The sequence below is a fragment of the Arvicola amphibius genome, chromosome 12 (assembly GCF_903992535.2).
Source record: "Arvicola amphibius chromosome 12, mArvAmp1.2, whole genome shotgun sequence".
NCBI classification, from domain to species: domain Eukaryota; kingdom Metazoa; phylum Chordata; class Mammalia; order Rodentia; family Cricetidae; genus Arvicola; species Arvicola amphibius.
The window spans coordinates 3,053,422-3,067,690 of NC_052058.2; the positions used below are offsets into that span (position 1 = coordinate 3,053,422).

Genomic DNA, 14,269 nt, shown 5'->3' on the forward strand with positions numbered 1-14,269 from the left:
GAGAAAGTCCTGCCCTCATCTCACTGAGAATCTGAAGACAAGGCCTGACTGAAGGGCATGTGGAGATGAGGGTGCATTAAACCTGACAGACAGTTCTCCTGGCTTTGAGCCCTTCACACTTCCTAGAAGACGGGGGAATTCCAACCACTTCAGACTGTCCTGACTTCAGAGGCCATCGAATCACGAACTTAAAGAACATTTGCTAACCTGAAAAGGTACCATGGATTTATAAAATAAAGAAAGGAAGACATGGGCATTCTCATCTATATCGCAACCCCGTAAACATTAAAGGTGGAGTTCTTCCTCTTTAGGAATAGGATTGTGTCCAAAGGAGAACATTTAATGTGCACCAAATAATGCAACACGGCCAGAAAGTGCAGGAGATTTTCACTTTCTTCTTTTCGATTCCTGTATCATGTTTTCCTTGAATAGTATGCGCTGCTAAAATGACGAAATCGCCTATGGCTTATAAGTTGTTTTAAAGGTCTCCTTTACAAATAAGAAGCAATTCCAGCTCCTTGCTGTGTCCTAAGAAAAGTGAACTGAGACCTGTCTCCACCCTGCTACACACGGCCAAGTGCGACAGCCAAACAGGTTACAGAGAACAGTTTATAGCATCCAGACAAACCAAAGTCACAGCCAAGAAGCTGGGGGGTTCCCAAGGGTCCCCTTCCACACCGGCGTACCAGCCCACATGTCCCCAGGAAGTAAGGCTGGTGGGCTCTGCCCACCCTTACCTCTGCCAGGCGCGAGTGCTTGTGAACATTCTCGCCCTTCTGTACGCTGGGGGCCAGCTGCTGCAGGACACCCCTGCTGCTTGTCAGAGCTCTGGTCAGCCGAGCAAACTTCCCCCAACCTAGAAACACAAACACAAGGTCAGCCACACACCAAAAGAACACAGACATCCGCATCCAGCAATACCACAGGACACTGCTCAGTGTTCTCCGTAGTTCCCATGAGTGCATCCCGCATACCTGCAAGCAAGACCTGCAGGTCAGAAATGCATCCTGAAGTGTGGAGGTTTGGGCAGCAACTTGCTTTTCCAACAAGTGTGAGCTGTATTCTGATCATAGCCTTGAGACCCAGCAGGGCAGGTTTCTGAAACTTTATACAGAAACTTTATATATAAGGAAATGAAGGCCCAGCGCACCCACATTTGGAGGAAGTGTCTAGAACTCAGACTTCTCCTCTGCTCAAGACTCTGTCACTGGCTCACACCAGGTGATGGAGACGGCTCCCTGCCTTGGGTGACTCGCCTCAGGTTCGTCTCTCACTGACTCACATGGAGATGGCACTGCCTTGGGTGACTCGCCTCAGGCTCCTCTCAACTCCTCCATCATCTGACCTTGCAGAACCTGAGCCGCAAAACCAGAGTTTGCACATGATGCAACTAGACAAGGTGGCATTGTCTTCTCCGAGATCAGGAGTGAACGGTCGACTTCTGGGTATGTGAGGGAGGCACTGGGAGGGGAAAGGTCATGGAGGCAGGTGTTTTCTGAGAATCTAAGAATCTAGGTGATCCTTACTGCACTTAAAGTACCCCAGATACGACATTACGGCACTCAACAGGCAGTATCTGATCCCATGAGACCTCTGAAAACCTGTAGGGCCTGAAGACCAAATCTCCAAGCACATGTCTGTGGGTTCACAGCAAATATACAGAGCATGCAACTGTTATGGCACATGATGCTGGGACCAAAGCTATGTTCATCATTCCCAGCTTTTGGTGCCTTCTGAAGAAACATCATCTTCTAAGTCTTACCCTGGAGCACCTTCCCAATGAATGACCTAGGATCCAGGGGACTATGGGACTAGGGCTTGGTCTTTGTATAACCTTTAGAATTTTTCATCTGAGAAGCTTTGGTCAATACAAGGACAATAAACTAGCTCTTGGCTTCACTCAAAAGCACCGTGCTCTAAAGGACACTGGCAGCTCCCTTCAGCCCAATACCCCACGCTAGGAAGAGAGAGATACAGAACACTGTCACTTTCAGACCTGGCACACAGTGTCGGAGCTCCACAGGGGTCAGTGGGAGGGACAGCCTAGACCCTGCAGGGGATGTGGATGTCCTCCAATGAATGCTGGATTGCTTAGCGGGTGTGCTTCCGGACTTTTTAAAATCTCTTTCAGGGATAGGCTCTCCTTCAGCTTAGAGCAATGCTAACACTGAACACATGGGAGGCCAGCATGAACCATGGCCTGAGTGTCAGTGAACTGTGGACCCAAACAAGTGGCCAGTGTGCAACACTGTCTGTGCCCTCGAAGCGTCCCTTCCCGTCTTTCCCCCATCAATGTGCAACTATGAAGTCTACGAGGGCTCCTTAAGCAGCTTTGCTAACTAAGAACCTCTCCATTATCCCACGGGCAAGGACGATATGTCGGAGCTGAAGGAGAAAGGCTGTAATAATTCTCTGACTCATCCACTGGAGGAAGGAGCCCTCATCCTCCAATAATCTAATAATCTAATCTTAGAAAGTCTTCTCTGGGGTTCTCCCTTTCATCTGTACAGCACCTTTGGTCATGTTCACTTCTGAATGCTCAACACAGGGGTGAGTCTGCACCTTTGCAAGTGTCAAGAAAGCCGGAGGGTGACTCATCCTTTGATGGTCAAAGGTCAAAGCTTCACACTCTTCTCCCCACATGTTCAGCCTCTGAGCTCAGAGGAGCAAAGCCAAGCCCTACCACCTGCCCTCCGTAAAAGGAGAGAGATAAAGTCCAAGTGGCGGAGCCTGACTTAGCCTCAGTATAACCCACCCACTGGCTACCAAGCAGAAACCCTGCTTGACATTCAGTCCCTGCTCAGTGACGTGCGTGTGTCACTTTCGTCAGAGGTAGGGAATCAGTCAAAGGGAATAGCAGAGCAAAGATGGAAGCGAGGGGACGAGTGGCACAGCTGTGGGTGAAGAGGAGCTAGGCAAACACCACAGAAGCCATCAGCAGCGCCCAGGGCTCCATGATAAAACAGCCGACTCTCTATCATCCAGCTGTCTGCCCTTGGTTGAGTCAGTTGTTTAGAGGAAAGTGTTAGGCACAAGCAGGCTTTCCGAACCATTCTCTGGATTCACTCACACCACCCAGGCACTCAAAATGTGAAGCGCGTGATCAAAGCCAAGTCATTTGAAACACGACTTGAACACACGTGAGTTAAAAAGCTAACCAGCCAGCAGGAAACACCCCGAGGCTATTGGGGAGCTTTGGCTTCCATTCAAGCTCACAAGTGGATTCTGAACAAGCCCAGGGAAGCAGGACTCTGAGGACTTGGTGCTGACTGTGATGCTGCTGAGCTGCAAACCCCGCGGGGTCAGTGGAAATGAACCAAGAGCATATCCAGAGAGCAAGGGCAAGCCGGAGCCATCCAGCCACACGGCAGCACCTTCCCCATCTGGATCAGATTGCACCGATTCCCAGGTCTTTCCATCATAAACAGGTGAATATAAAATCTGAGCCCTGAGCAGACCACCATACCACAGTGGGCCAGTGATACGGTGACAGGAAAGCAGGAGCATTACACGACATTGGGAGTCATTAGAAAGTCATGTCTCTGAGGTGGCATTAAGCTGGGCTCCCTACCGGGATTCTCACATTGAAAGCTAATGTGTGTGAGCATGTGCATGTGTTTATACATAGGTGTGTGTATGTGTGCATCGTATGCATGCCTGTGTACATGTGTGCATGTGCATATGTACATGCATGCATATGTGTGCATACATGTTTCTGCATATGCACAGGTATCTATATGTAATTGTGTCAAATATGTGTGTGTTCTAAAGTGTCTACAAATAGCCACGTGTTACTCATGTTATTTCATTGACAATAAAAATGAATACAGGACAAGAAGTTGCCTGGGCTAATAGGGAATAGTTGAGAAGCAGGGAGGGAAGGAGGAGGATAATTCAAGGAGATTCCCATCAGCAACAAGATGCACCACGGGGCAGGATGGGCTAAGTAAGTGGAGCACGTGATTCTTGGAAAACAAACCCAGACAAGTCTCATACCATCGTTCTGGTTCATCGCTTCTTTCGGGTTTTGTGAGAGAGAATCAAGTAGACACTTACATGCCAGATGAGAGCTCCCTCGGAAGGCTGTTCCTCTCCCACTACAATAACAGTAAGTACATGCCACTCGGCCTCAGCAGAAAACATCTAACATGGCCAGATCACGTGTTTTAAATTGTCTAAGGAAACACGTGGAAAATAATTGTCAAAATATCTGAATGCCCTTAAAGCGTTCCCTTTGAGTCTGGTGGGTTACAAGAAGCAAGCAGCTGTTCTCAGAGAGCCACCGTATACTGTCTGCTACTCTGAGGGATCTCCACATCAAAACTAGAAACTGGGCAGGGAGAAGCCTGAAAGGAGAGAGAGACTTGGGGGAGGAGAGACACTGCAGGGGTCTTAAACCGGGGAGCTGTCTGGAACGGACACTCTGAGCTACCATACCCTGGAAAAGGGGGTACACACTGGTGCACACACCACTCTGATCTCAACTCCATAAATGTGTCTAAATGTGACAGGATCTTAAACACCCTCAGAGACGCAGACTGAGGGCACACATGGGTCTCCCACACACACAATGATGATCATTTAACGGTCTTTGTCACAGCCAGGGTAACACGCCCCAGCCTGCCTCTCCCCTGGACTCCACTGGCATTTCTCAGCTGTATCCTAGGAATCTTCAAGAGCAGAGCTCTGGAGTAGAAAGCCAACCACAGAGCCAGGTAGCCTGGCAACATGAAATAGCTGGGTTCTTGGTTAATTATGTGAAAACTGCAGGAGGGGTTTGAAAGAGGAACTCAGATACCCTGTGATCTCAGCCCCTAGCAACAGCATGTTGCCCTTTGTATCCCAGTGAGCTGGGCTGGGGCAGGAGTCTAACTCTCCCAGCGATCCTGTCAGCTCCTTTCCAAAGTCTCTGCTGTTACCCAAACAATACACTACTGCAATCTGGTGAAAATCTAAGGCCATACAGCCGGTCAGATGACCCCTACAGAAATGTTACTTGAGTCCCTGGCCTCAGTAATGCCATGTTTGAAATCAATTAACAGGCAAAATGCAGCCAGGCACACAGAGTCTCATATAGACATATATGTGGGTTTCAGAGGATGGTGCTTGGGTGTATGAGTATATCTAACTTTTCCCTAAGTCTGTGACAGCTCAAATAAATTAGTTTAGCCCATGTTTTGGTGTCAAGACCAAGGCAGACACACAGCCATTTACTAACGTCTCAGGTCATGGCATCTCCCCTTTCAGGTTTATCATTGCCTGATGTCTTGTTTTGAGTTGAAGAGGCTGCAAACATCTCTACAAGACAGACACAAGACATCTACATGGAAGTCATAAACATGGTATGGCCATGCCTACCCATGTGTGTGACTGTGAAAACATTTCAGGAGCGATTGCCTAGCAGGCACATACATTTAATCTCCGGTGGGGGAGGGATGGAGGAAAAGGGGAAGAAAACCTGGAAGAGTCCTGGTGCCGTCAGATGTGCCTGACTGCTTTCCTGCCTCAAACCATAACTATAAAAGGGGTTAACTTCTAAATGCTTTACCAAGCAGTGCTTGGTTTTCTGTCTCTCTCTTCCTCAGGCACAATGCAGAATCACATAATACCCAACACAAACTAAGATGTAAATCCTGATCTCTGCGCGTGATTGCCTTGGCAACCTCGAATTTTCTGTAGCAAAATCGAGAATCAAGGGGGGACAAAACCATCTTAAATGCACTTGCACAAGTCAGAATACGAACCTTTGCATGAGTCATCCTCGATCGGCTGCTTGAATGCGGTTATGTCGCTGAAGGTACAGAGGAACAGAACCACTTTATCCTGCTCATTCCGGATCGGTGCAATCTTCACAAAAAACCACACGGGCGTCCCTGAAGGGAACATCAAAAGGGTGGTCAGTTGTCTGCAGCCTTGTCGGAGGAGCTGGAGGATTAAACTTGGGCAGGAACAGATATGAATATTAATTCACTGTTAAATGTTCTTGTTACTTCAGGCGTGGGAGAATCCCACAGTCACCCCTTTCTTGCTGGAATGAAACCTTGCAGAGTGACCACATAGCTACACAGTGGGGACTTCCTTAGGGTCACATCATCATGTCAGTACAGAAGTCTGAAATCTCATAGAACAGAGAACTGATTGAAAACCAGCACTCAGGAAAGCAACTTAGATACAGAGAACTGAAGGCTTCTGAGAGCACAGGGTAACAGCAAAGAGTGCAGGGCATTGCCAAGCACAAACAGACTCTTTCCCTGACTGAAGAGTCCCACTGTCCACGTGCAACTCGTGAAACTAACGTTTTGTGCACACGCTTGAGCAAGCATGGGCCAAAAACTGAATTTGTGTGCAAGTATGAATAACCCTAAACTGTAAAAGCAGTCAGAAAATAGATCAAGTGAAAATATGCCATATTGGTTACCAAAATACACATCCATGGTTGATGTTCATCTTATTTCCCTCTGCATAATTTTAATTGTCAGATTTTGAAGGAAAACCCACAATTCAAAAAAAATAGCATTTCAAAACCAAGAAAACCATGACCTTGGAATTTCCACTGTTTTTAGAAGGCTTCTGTAACTGCATCTTTGGGGCCTCTGCAGAACCTGTGGAACCTGAAACCTTTCGCCCTGAAGTAAGCAAGAATTAAACCGAAAAGACAGTGTGACAGTAGCAAGCCACACCTGGGATTCTAGCAGACAACACAGAGCAAACAGGTCAGAAAAACACCTTCCTTTTGCTCCAAAGAAAACTCTACCTGGCTTTTTTGAAATGGAAATCAGGAAGTACTCCTACTTTATCACTCTAGTGTCAAACCAGATGGGAAGAGCCACATTCACGAGGAGACCAGGAGCAGCACCTCTCCATCCTGGCAGCCCCACTTCCTGTAGGGCTTCAGTCCTCAGAGCCTCCCCTGCACTGCACAGAAGGCTGGGCCCGGTGCCTCGGGCCGTCTGGTAGGACTGCACTGATTATTCATATCCCAGCTGCCAAGAGCCCAGTACTCCAAGATCTTGAGGGCTACCACATCATCATGTTAGGGAGCCTCTGTCCCTTTTCCAAGAGCTCCAGCTCATCGTGAACTCCCCACATTTCAACAGAGACATCTGTAAGGCTCTGCCTCTCTCTGCCCAGTTCTGCTCACTGCCATTTCAGAAATAAATGCTCCCTGATTAAACACTTATCATTCTGATCATTTCCTTTCTGTCTAAATAGACAGCTGGTATCAAAAAGTCACATTGCTGTAGAGTTCATCTTGACGTGGTCCCCAGGGCTAGTAAGGAGGCAGGAACCTTCTGCTCCTGGTGTGCAGTTTCCCTCAGAGGGACATCTTTCCATGTAATCCCCATGGCCTTTCCTCGTGGGCTGCTAATTTAGGAGGCGAGAACTCTGCTCCCCTGCTTTATAAGCGGTGGGAGGGAGACACAAAGGGCACGGTGAGTACTGGTGGGGGAGAGGCCTATGATTCGCTCGCACTACCCGTGACAGGTGGATACGCGTGTGCGTGTGTGTGTGTGTGTGTGTGTGTGTGTGTGTGTGTGTGCGTGTGTTGCAGTGCTCACTTGTAGAACCCTTCCCCACAGATACAAACTATATCCCCAGGATTAGCTTTCTCAGTCATAACAGTGACATTTTTATCTCTATCTCTTGATTCCTATATCTCAGTTGGTTCTTTTAATGGACAGGAAATTGTGCCCCCTCCAAAAAAAAAAAAGTCTAAGTAACCAGGGACTAGTTCCCTAACTAGATCATAGTCCAGTCTGTGGACAGGAGTCTTGACCTACTTTTTTCTGTCTTACTACCCTGCATGCCCATCCCAATGGCATGCTGTGTATCAGGTAGTCATTGCTGGTAGATGGGTCAAAGACATCAGTTCTATGGCTGTGTCTTTCCAGACACTCAGGCCTTCCTCCATCCCAAACTATCACCAAGATAGCAAGTGGAACAGATCAACTTTTCACATGTGGAAATACTCCAGAAAGAACAGGAGTCCTCCAGCACAGACCAGAGGTTCCAACACCATCCTCCCCACAGCAAAGCATTCTCATCTGCTGCAATGATCCTCAACCTTCCTAATGCTGTGACCCTTCAATACAGTTAGCTCCTCATGTTATGGTGATCCCTCAGCCACAAAAGTATTTTGCTGCTACTTCCTAACTGTAATGTAAATATCTGATAAGCAACCCCAAAGGGATCATAATTGAAATATTACTTGGACCCTCAATAGATGAAAGAGTTGTTTCAAGTGAACATGAACCTTCTAGAGTCTGGAGCCTGTCTCACACCTCCCTCTCTGGAGGTCCTAAGGAGAGCCAGGAGCCCTTGACTTTTGGGTTGATCATCTTGCTGGTAGAGACCAGAGCAGACTGGACTCCAGAGGTCTCAGATCCCAGAACTGCAGCAAAATTATTCCATCATGATTCAGGCTAGCAATGAGTCCAGATATGCACATACAGAGAAAATCAAGCATTTATTGTTCTGTTCTATGCCTAAGGAAGATGGATATGCAAGCCTAAGCGTGCAGCACCTAACAGAGTTGCTGACAGAGAGGCAGCTGCTATTGCTGGGAGAGGGATCCGTCCGCGTCTGCGGCCACGGGTGGTCAACAGGAGGCCAGTTCCGGGTCAGACACCTCTATTCACTCTGATCCTCGTTCCCAAGGAAGTAAGTCACTTAGCCTGGCCTTTGTGCATCCTCAACTCTAGTAGCGAGATAACAGGACACAGGGTTCTGTTGTACGAGGGATTTCTGAACCTCTGTCACTCTTGCTTGCACCCCTTCTAGGTGCTCTTTATCACCAGACCTCTGGCATCAGGTCACACTAACTAGCAGCAGGACAGACCAAGCTGCTTTGACCGTGTTAGCAAGTCTGGCTCTTGGGAAGGGCTGCATCATGCTGGCCACACTGCTAGGTCCAGAAACTGGCCTTAGGAGCAGGAACCTGGCCCAGGAACAGACCGTTTGTCTGGGGTTAGCGTCCTCTAAGACAAATGATAAATGCAGAAATGTCAGGCAGCATGAATGGCGGGGCTGTAGCCTCCCAAAGCCCAGGGCCAAGTCCTTTCTCTTTTTACAATGAGCCCTGGCCTGGCAGCTTAGTCTCTCTCAACATCAATTACCCACTTATAAAATAGGGATAACCAACTTCCCTAAGATTAAGTAAAAATAAACATATGTGACACACAGGTGTTTAAAACTAGCACTTCCCTTTCCTTCTTCCTTTCCAATTCTTCTTCTAACGACTTAAATCCCTAGGGTTGTTTGAAGGACTTAAAAAGAAAATATATCTCAACGAGTTAGAGGAAAGTCACCCTGTTCTGAGGTGAGAGGGCCCATCTGAGCCACAGCAAGGGGGAAGTTAGAAAAATCAATGCTTGGCCTCCTCGTAATTAAAGAACACAGAGCAAAACCTAAATGACTGGCGAGTCGCACCGCTTGTAGGTGGGACAGCACAACTGAGTAAGACGTCAGGCCTGCTTAATGTACGAACAAAATGCAGTTTCAGTCAGAGCCACGGTGGCGCCCCCTGTGCTCAAGAGCCTGATAAAGTGGACTTTGTCTCAAACAGAAAAATCAAGATGTAAGCCTGGCTTAGGGGAAACAGATAATGACAATGACCAGACTACCATAACAATGCGCGTCACCGGCACGGTTTGCAAGGCAAAGGCCCATGAAAACATTACCCTTTGATGAGACTTTCAATGAGCCAGGCTCTGAGGAGCTGCAGTCTGCACCTCACGGAGCTATGAGGAAGGGCAGCTACGGTGACCTGAACCCTGGAGTAAGTATGGAAAAGCCCAAGTGCATGGATACTGCGCCCACTCGCACAGCAAAACAAGAAGGCAGAAACAGACACACAGATGTGAGGAGTTGCTGTACCAAGAAAACGTTAGGGCTGCCGCGACGGCTCAGGAGATAGACCTGTACAAGTGTGAGCATATCCATATACAAAAGAAGTCGGCCATAGTGGGTCACATATGTAATCCAAGCCCTGGGCAAGCAGAGACAGGAAGCTTCCTGGGGCGCTCACTGACCAGCCAGCTGCTCCAGAAGCTGTAGGCCAATGAGAGACCCCGTCTCCAAATACAAAGTGGATGACTCCTAATGAGTAAGTGGAGATTGTCCTTTGGCCTCCACGCTCAAGCACATATACATATGCTCATACTCATATGCATGCAAGTGCACACACAAGCAAGCATGCACACATACACACATACAACACCTGCACACACATGAACACACAAAGGAAGAAAAGGGAATTTCAAATCAGGAAGACTGGAACTATTTAATTAACAATACTATGACAATTCAATGAGCAATGTATAAAATCAGTTTAAATACTAACATCACATAATATATAAGAACATATTCCAAACTGTTTAATAGTCTAAAGAATATTTTAATGTAACTACTTGGGCAGCAGGGCAGAAAATGAGTACTTTTATTACTTCAATAAGAAAAAGAGCTCACTAAAAATGTCTATAAAACTCAGAAAAATAAAAAAACACTGATATGAAAAAAGCTCACATCTGCTGGACTTTGTGGTGCAGACCTTTAAACCCTGCACCCTGGAGACAGAAGTAGGCAGATGTCTGTGAATTTGAAGTCAACCTGGTCTACAGCGTGAAATTCAATCCTTCTGGGGCTACACAGTGAGACCCTGTCTCCAAAAAAAGTTTTTTAACGTGTGTGTGTGTGTGTGTGTGTGTGTGTGTGTGTGTGTGTGTGTGTGTGTGTGTTTTAAGTTCCTAAACATAAACGGGAATTTTAATGAGGAAAATAATTCTCAGTGTGTCTTTGATTTGAGATTGATAGCCACAGCACATCAGTGGATCTTTCACAGAATAAAGAACAGATGAGCCCTGTGGAAAACGGACAAAATACGACTGTTTAAGGAAGTGCATTTGTCTCCACACTCATCCGCTCCTGAAGGCAGCAGCTATTTCTCACGTGGGTATCTCAGCTCAGCTATGGTCAGGGCTGAGTTGCCGTAGGAATCAATAAGCGACTTGGCCAGCAGCTCCGATGCAGGATGCCTTTCCCTGGGCACCTCCAACTGCACAGCTGCTCCAGCCAGCCTCAAACCAGGGACTCACACACACACTGTGTGTGTGTCGGGAGTGGGGGCGGGGGCAGATGACCCACTGGTCAGAGTTGCGTGGCTTTTATTCAGAGGTAAGGTTTCTTAATTTTCTTGTCTGAAGAATGAGGAAACTGATAGGCCAGCATAAGAGTGAGCACATAAAACTTTGCCGATTTGGCTCATTCATAATAATCATCATTACTGCAAGGAAACCACGCAGCCTCCTGAGTGTGCACATGGAAAAAGACACCGCCCTCTAGGAATGTCAGGCTTTCAGACCAACCAACAGACAGAAAAGAATCAAAATCACCCATCTCCCAACATGTGAAACCCCGACTCTCACTCCAGATAACTCCACGGAAGCCTTTTGCTACTCACCCCCAGCTCCCCAACAGGGTGGACCAAAAGCTGGTTCCTATGACTAGATCTCCACAATGAAGAGTAAGAAAGAGTGAGAAATGTCACGGCACTCCAGGGAGCCTGCTAACACTGCAGGGGAGATGATGACTCAGTGGGTAAAGACCTTGCCTGGCAAGCGTGAGGACTGGAGTTCAAGGCCCAGAACTTGCATGAAACACTTTAACCCAGCACTCAGGAGACAGAGATGAGAATCCCCTAGCGAGCTAGCCAGCATCCGTGAGCTCCTTTCAGTGGGAGACTGCCTCAGTAAACAGAGTGGCAACCAAGAAAGACACCACATATCAACTGCTGGCCTCCACATGCACATCCATGTGCACACATGTGTATCCCCCATACACATTACACAGGCAGACATGCACACACATACGTGTTCAAAAAATTAAAAGGCTTACAAATACCAGTGGGAAAATCACTAGAATTAAATAGACTAGGAAGACCTAGAATCTGAACAGGTAACATTAAAATCATGACTTTAATGAATAGAGTGGTGTTCTAAATGAAAATGGCCCCATAGACTCATGGGAAGTAGCATTATCAGAGGCGTGACCTTATTAGATAGAGTAGTAGTAGTAGTGGCCTTATTGGAGGAAGTGTGTCACTGGGTGGAGAGGGGTTGAGGTCTCAGAAGCTCAAGCCAGGCCTACTGGATCACTTGCTCTTCCTGCTGCCTGCCATTCAGATACAGACCTCTCAGCTCTGTCTCTAGCACCATGCTTGCTGCATGCGGTCATGCTTCCCACCATGATGATAATGGACTAAACCTCTGAACTGTGAGCCAGCCCCAATTATAACGTTTTCCTTTATAAGAGTTGCTGTGGTCATGGTGTCTCTTCACAGCAATAGGACCCTTACTAGGACAGATAGGAAGCAAAGCAATTCAGTCTCACTGGTGCTAAATGTTGACAGACACTTTTATTGTGGACGGTTTGATCATTTGAAAGTCAGTCTTCACGCTCACGAGGCGCAGTGAGTCAGCTGCTCACTCTCCGCAGACTGTCTGCATGGTGGAAAGCCGCCACTTGGCAAGTCTCGGGAACAAGCATCTTTGACACAGCAATTGCCATCCTCCAGCAAACGGTGTCAACAGAACACCTGCCTGCCGGCATTCGCCTTAGCATCAGGTGTGTTTTGTTTCCATAGGTTTTATTTGGTTTCAGTTTGGGTTTTTGAGATCTCGATATGCAGCTCAGGCTGGCCTCAAACTCAATCCTCCTGCTCAACCTCCTAAGGGCTGGGGATACAGAAGAGCATCACCACACCCAGCTCAGTGTTGTTAACCTGTAAAGCCTTGTAAACACCCAATGTGTTAGCTTCCTTCCTGAAAATACCTCAATGACTACTTTGAGGAGAAATGACTTATTGGCTCACAGTTTCGAGGATGAGAGAGTCCACCGGGGCAGAGAAGATACAGCAGCATAGGCACGAGGTTGGCACCAGCAAGCAGAAAGGGAGCAGGAAGTGGGGGCAGGCTGTAACACCTAAACACCCACCCTTAGTGATTTATTTCCTCTGTCAAGGTTCTACCTCCTAAAGCAGTAATCCTCAACCTTTCTAATGCTGTGGCCCTCCAATACAGCTCCTCATGCTGTGGTGACCACCCCCCCACACACACACACAGCCATAAAATTATTTCATTGCTACATCATAACTGTAATTTTCCTACTGTTATGAATTGTAATTTAAACATCTGTGTTTTCCAACGGTCTTAGGAGACCCTGTGACAAGAGTCCTTTGACCCTGTCTTAGTTAGGGTTTCTATTGCTGTGACAAGACACAGTGACCAAAAAGTAAGTCCTGGAAGAAAGGGATTATTTGACTTACACTTCCATATTGCTGTTCAATACCAAAGGAAGTCAGGACAAGAACCAAAGAGGACAGAATCCTGGAGCCAGGAGGAGATGCACAAGCCATGGAATGGCGCTGTTAATTGGTTTGCTTCCCCTGGCTCACTCAACCTGCTTTTGTATAGAAACCAGGACCACCAGCCCAGGGATGGCACCACCCACCATAAAATGCCAGCTGGGTATCATGGAGGCATTTCCTAAACTGGGGCTCCTTCCTCTCTGATGACTCTAGCTTGTGTCAAGTTGACACAAAACCACCTAGTACAACTTCTCCACTCGACACAGGAACACGTCAATATTAAGCCACAACCTTTGCTTTCTTAATTTCCAAGATCTCACACTAAAAGCATAAATTACTTTAGAAGCCCTACAGTCCTTACAAATTCAAACGCATTAAAATGTCAGTCCCTTTAAAACAACCAATCTCTTTTAAAAATCCAAAGTCTTTAACAATTCAAGTCTCTCAACTGTGGGCTCCAGTAAAATACTTGCTTACTTCAAGAAGGAAAAATCAGGGCACAGTCATAATCAAATCATAGCAAAACCAAATTCCAACCATCCATTGGCTAGGATCCACTCATGATCTTCTGGACCCCACCAAAGGGCTTGGGTTACTTCTCCAACCCTGCCCTCTGCAGCACACACAGCCTGTATTCTAGGCTTCTGCTGGCTCCACTCCACTGCTGCTGTTCTTGGTGGTCATCCATGGTACTGGCCTCTCCAAAATGCTGGAGGCTTCTGCTGCAACTGGACTACACACACCAATAGCCTCTCTTAGACTTTCATGATGCCAAGCCTCAACTTCTCTCCATGACCCCTTCATGCCTTCAAAACCAGTACCACCTGGACGACGCTTACACATTACCAAGTTCAGCTACCAGCACAAGGTACAACCTTGGCTGCTCTTTGAACACAGCCTCTCTGT

The 14,269-nt window shown here is 47.2% G+C and overlaps 1 protein-coding gene across 2 annotated transcripts in view; it reads right to left on the bottom strand.

Moving 5' to 3' along the window:
• Kcnh1 (potassium voltage-gated channel subfamily H member 1) overlaps window positions 1-14,269 on the bottom strand; it is a 289,183-nt gene that overhangs the window by 234,731 nt on the left and 40,183 nt on the right. For both annotated transcript variants that reach the window (XM_038349618.1, XM_038349616.1), the window contains exons 4-5: window positions 5,745-5,873; window positions 738-856 (exon numbers count right to left, since the gene is read on the bottom strand). In XM_038349618.1, the coding sequence (XP_038205546.1) occupies window positions 738-856; window positions 5,745-5,873 (248 nt within the window). The remainder of the gene's footprint in view (window positions 1-737; window positions 857-5,744; window positions 5,874-14,269) is intronic.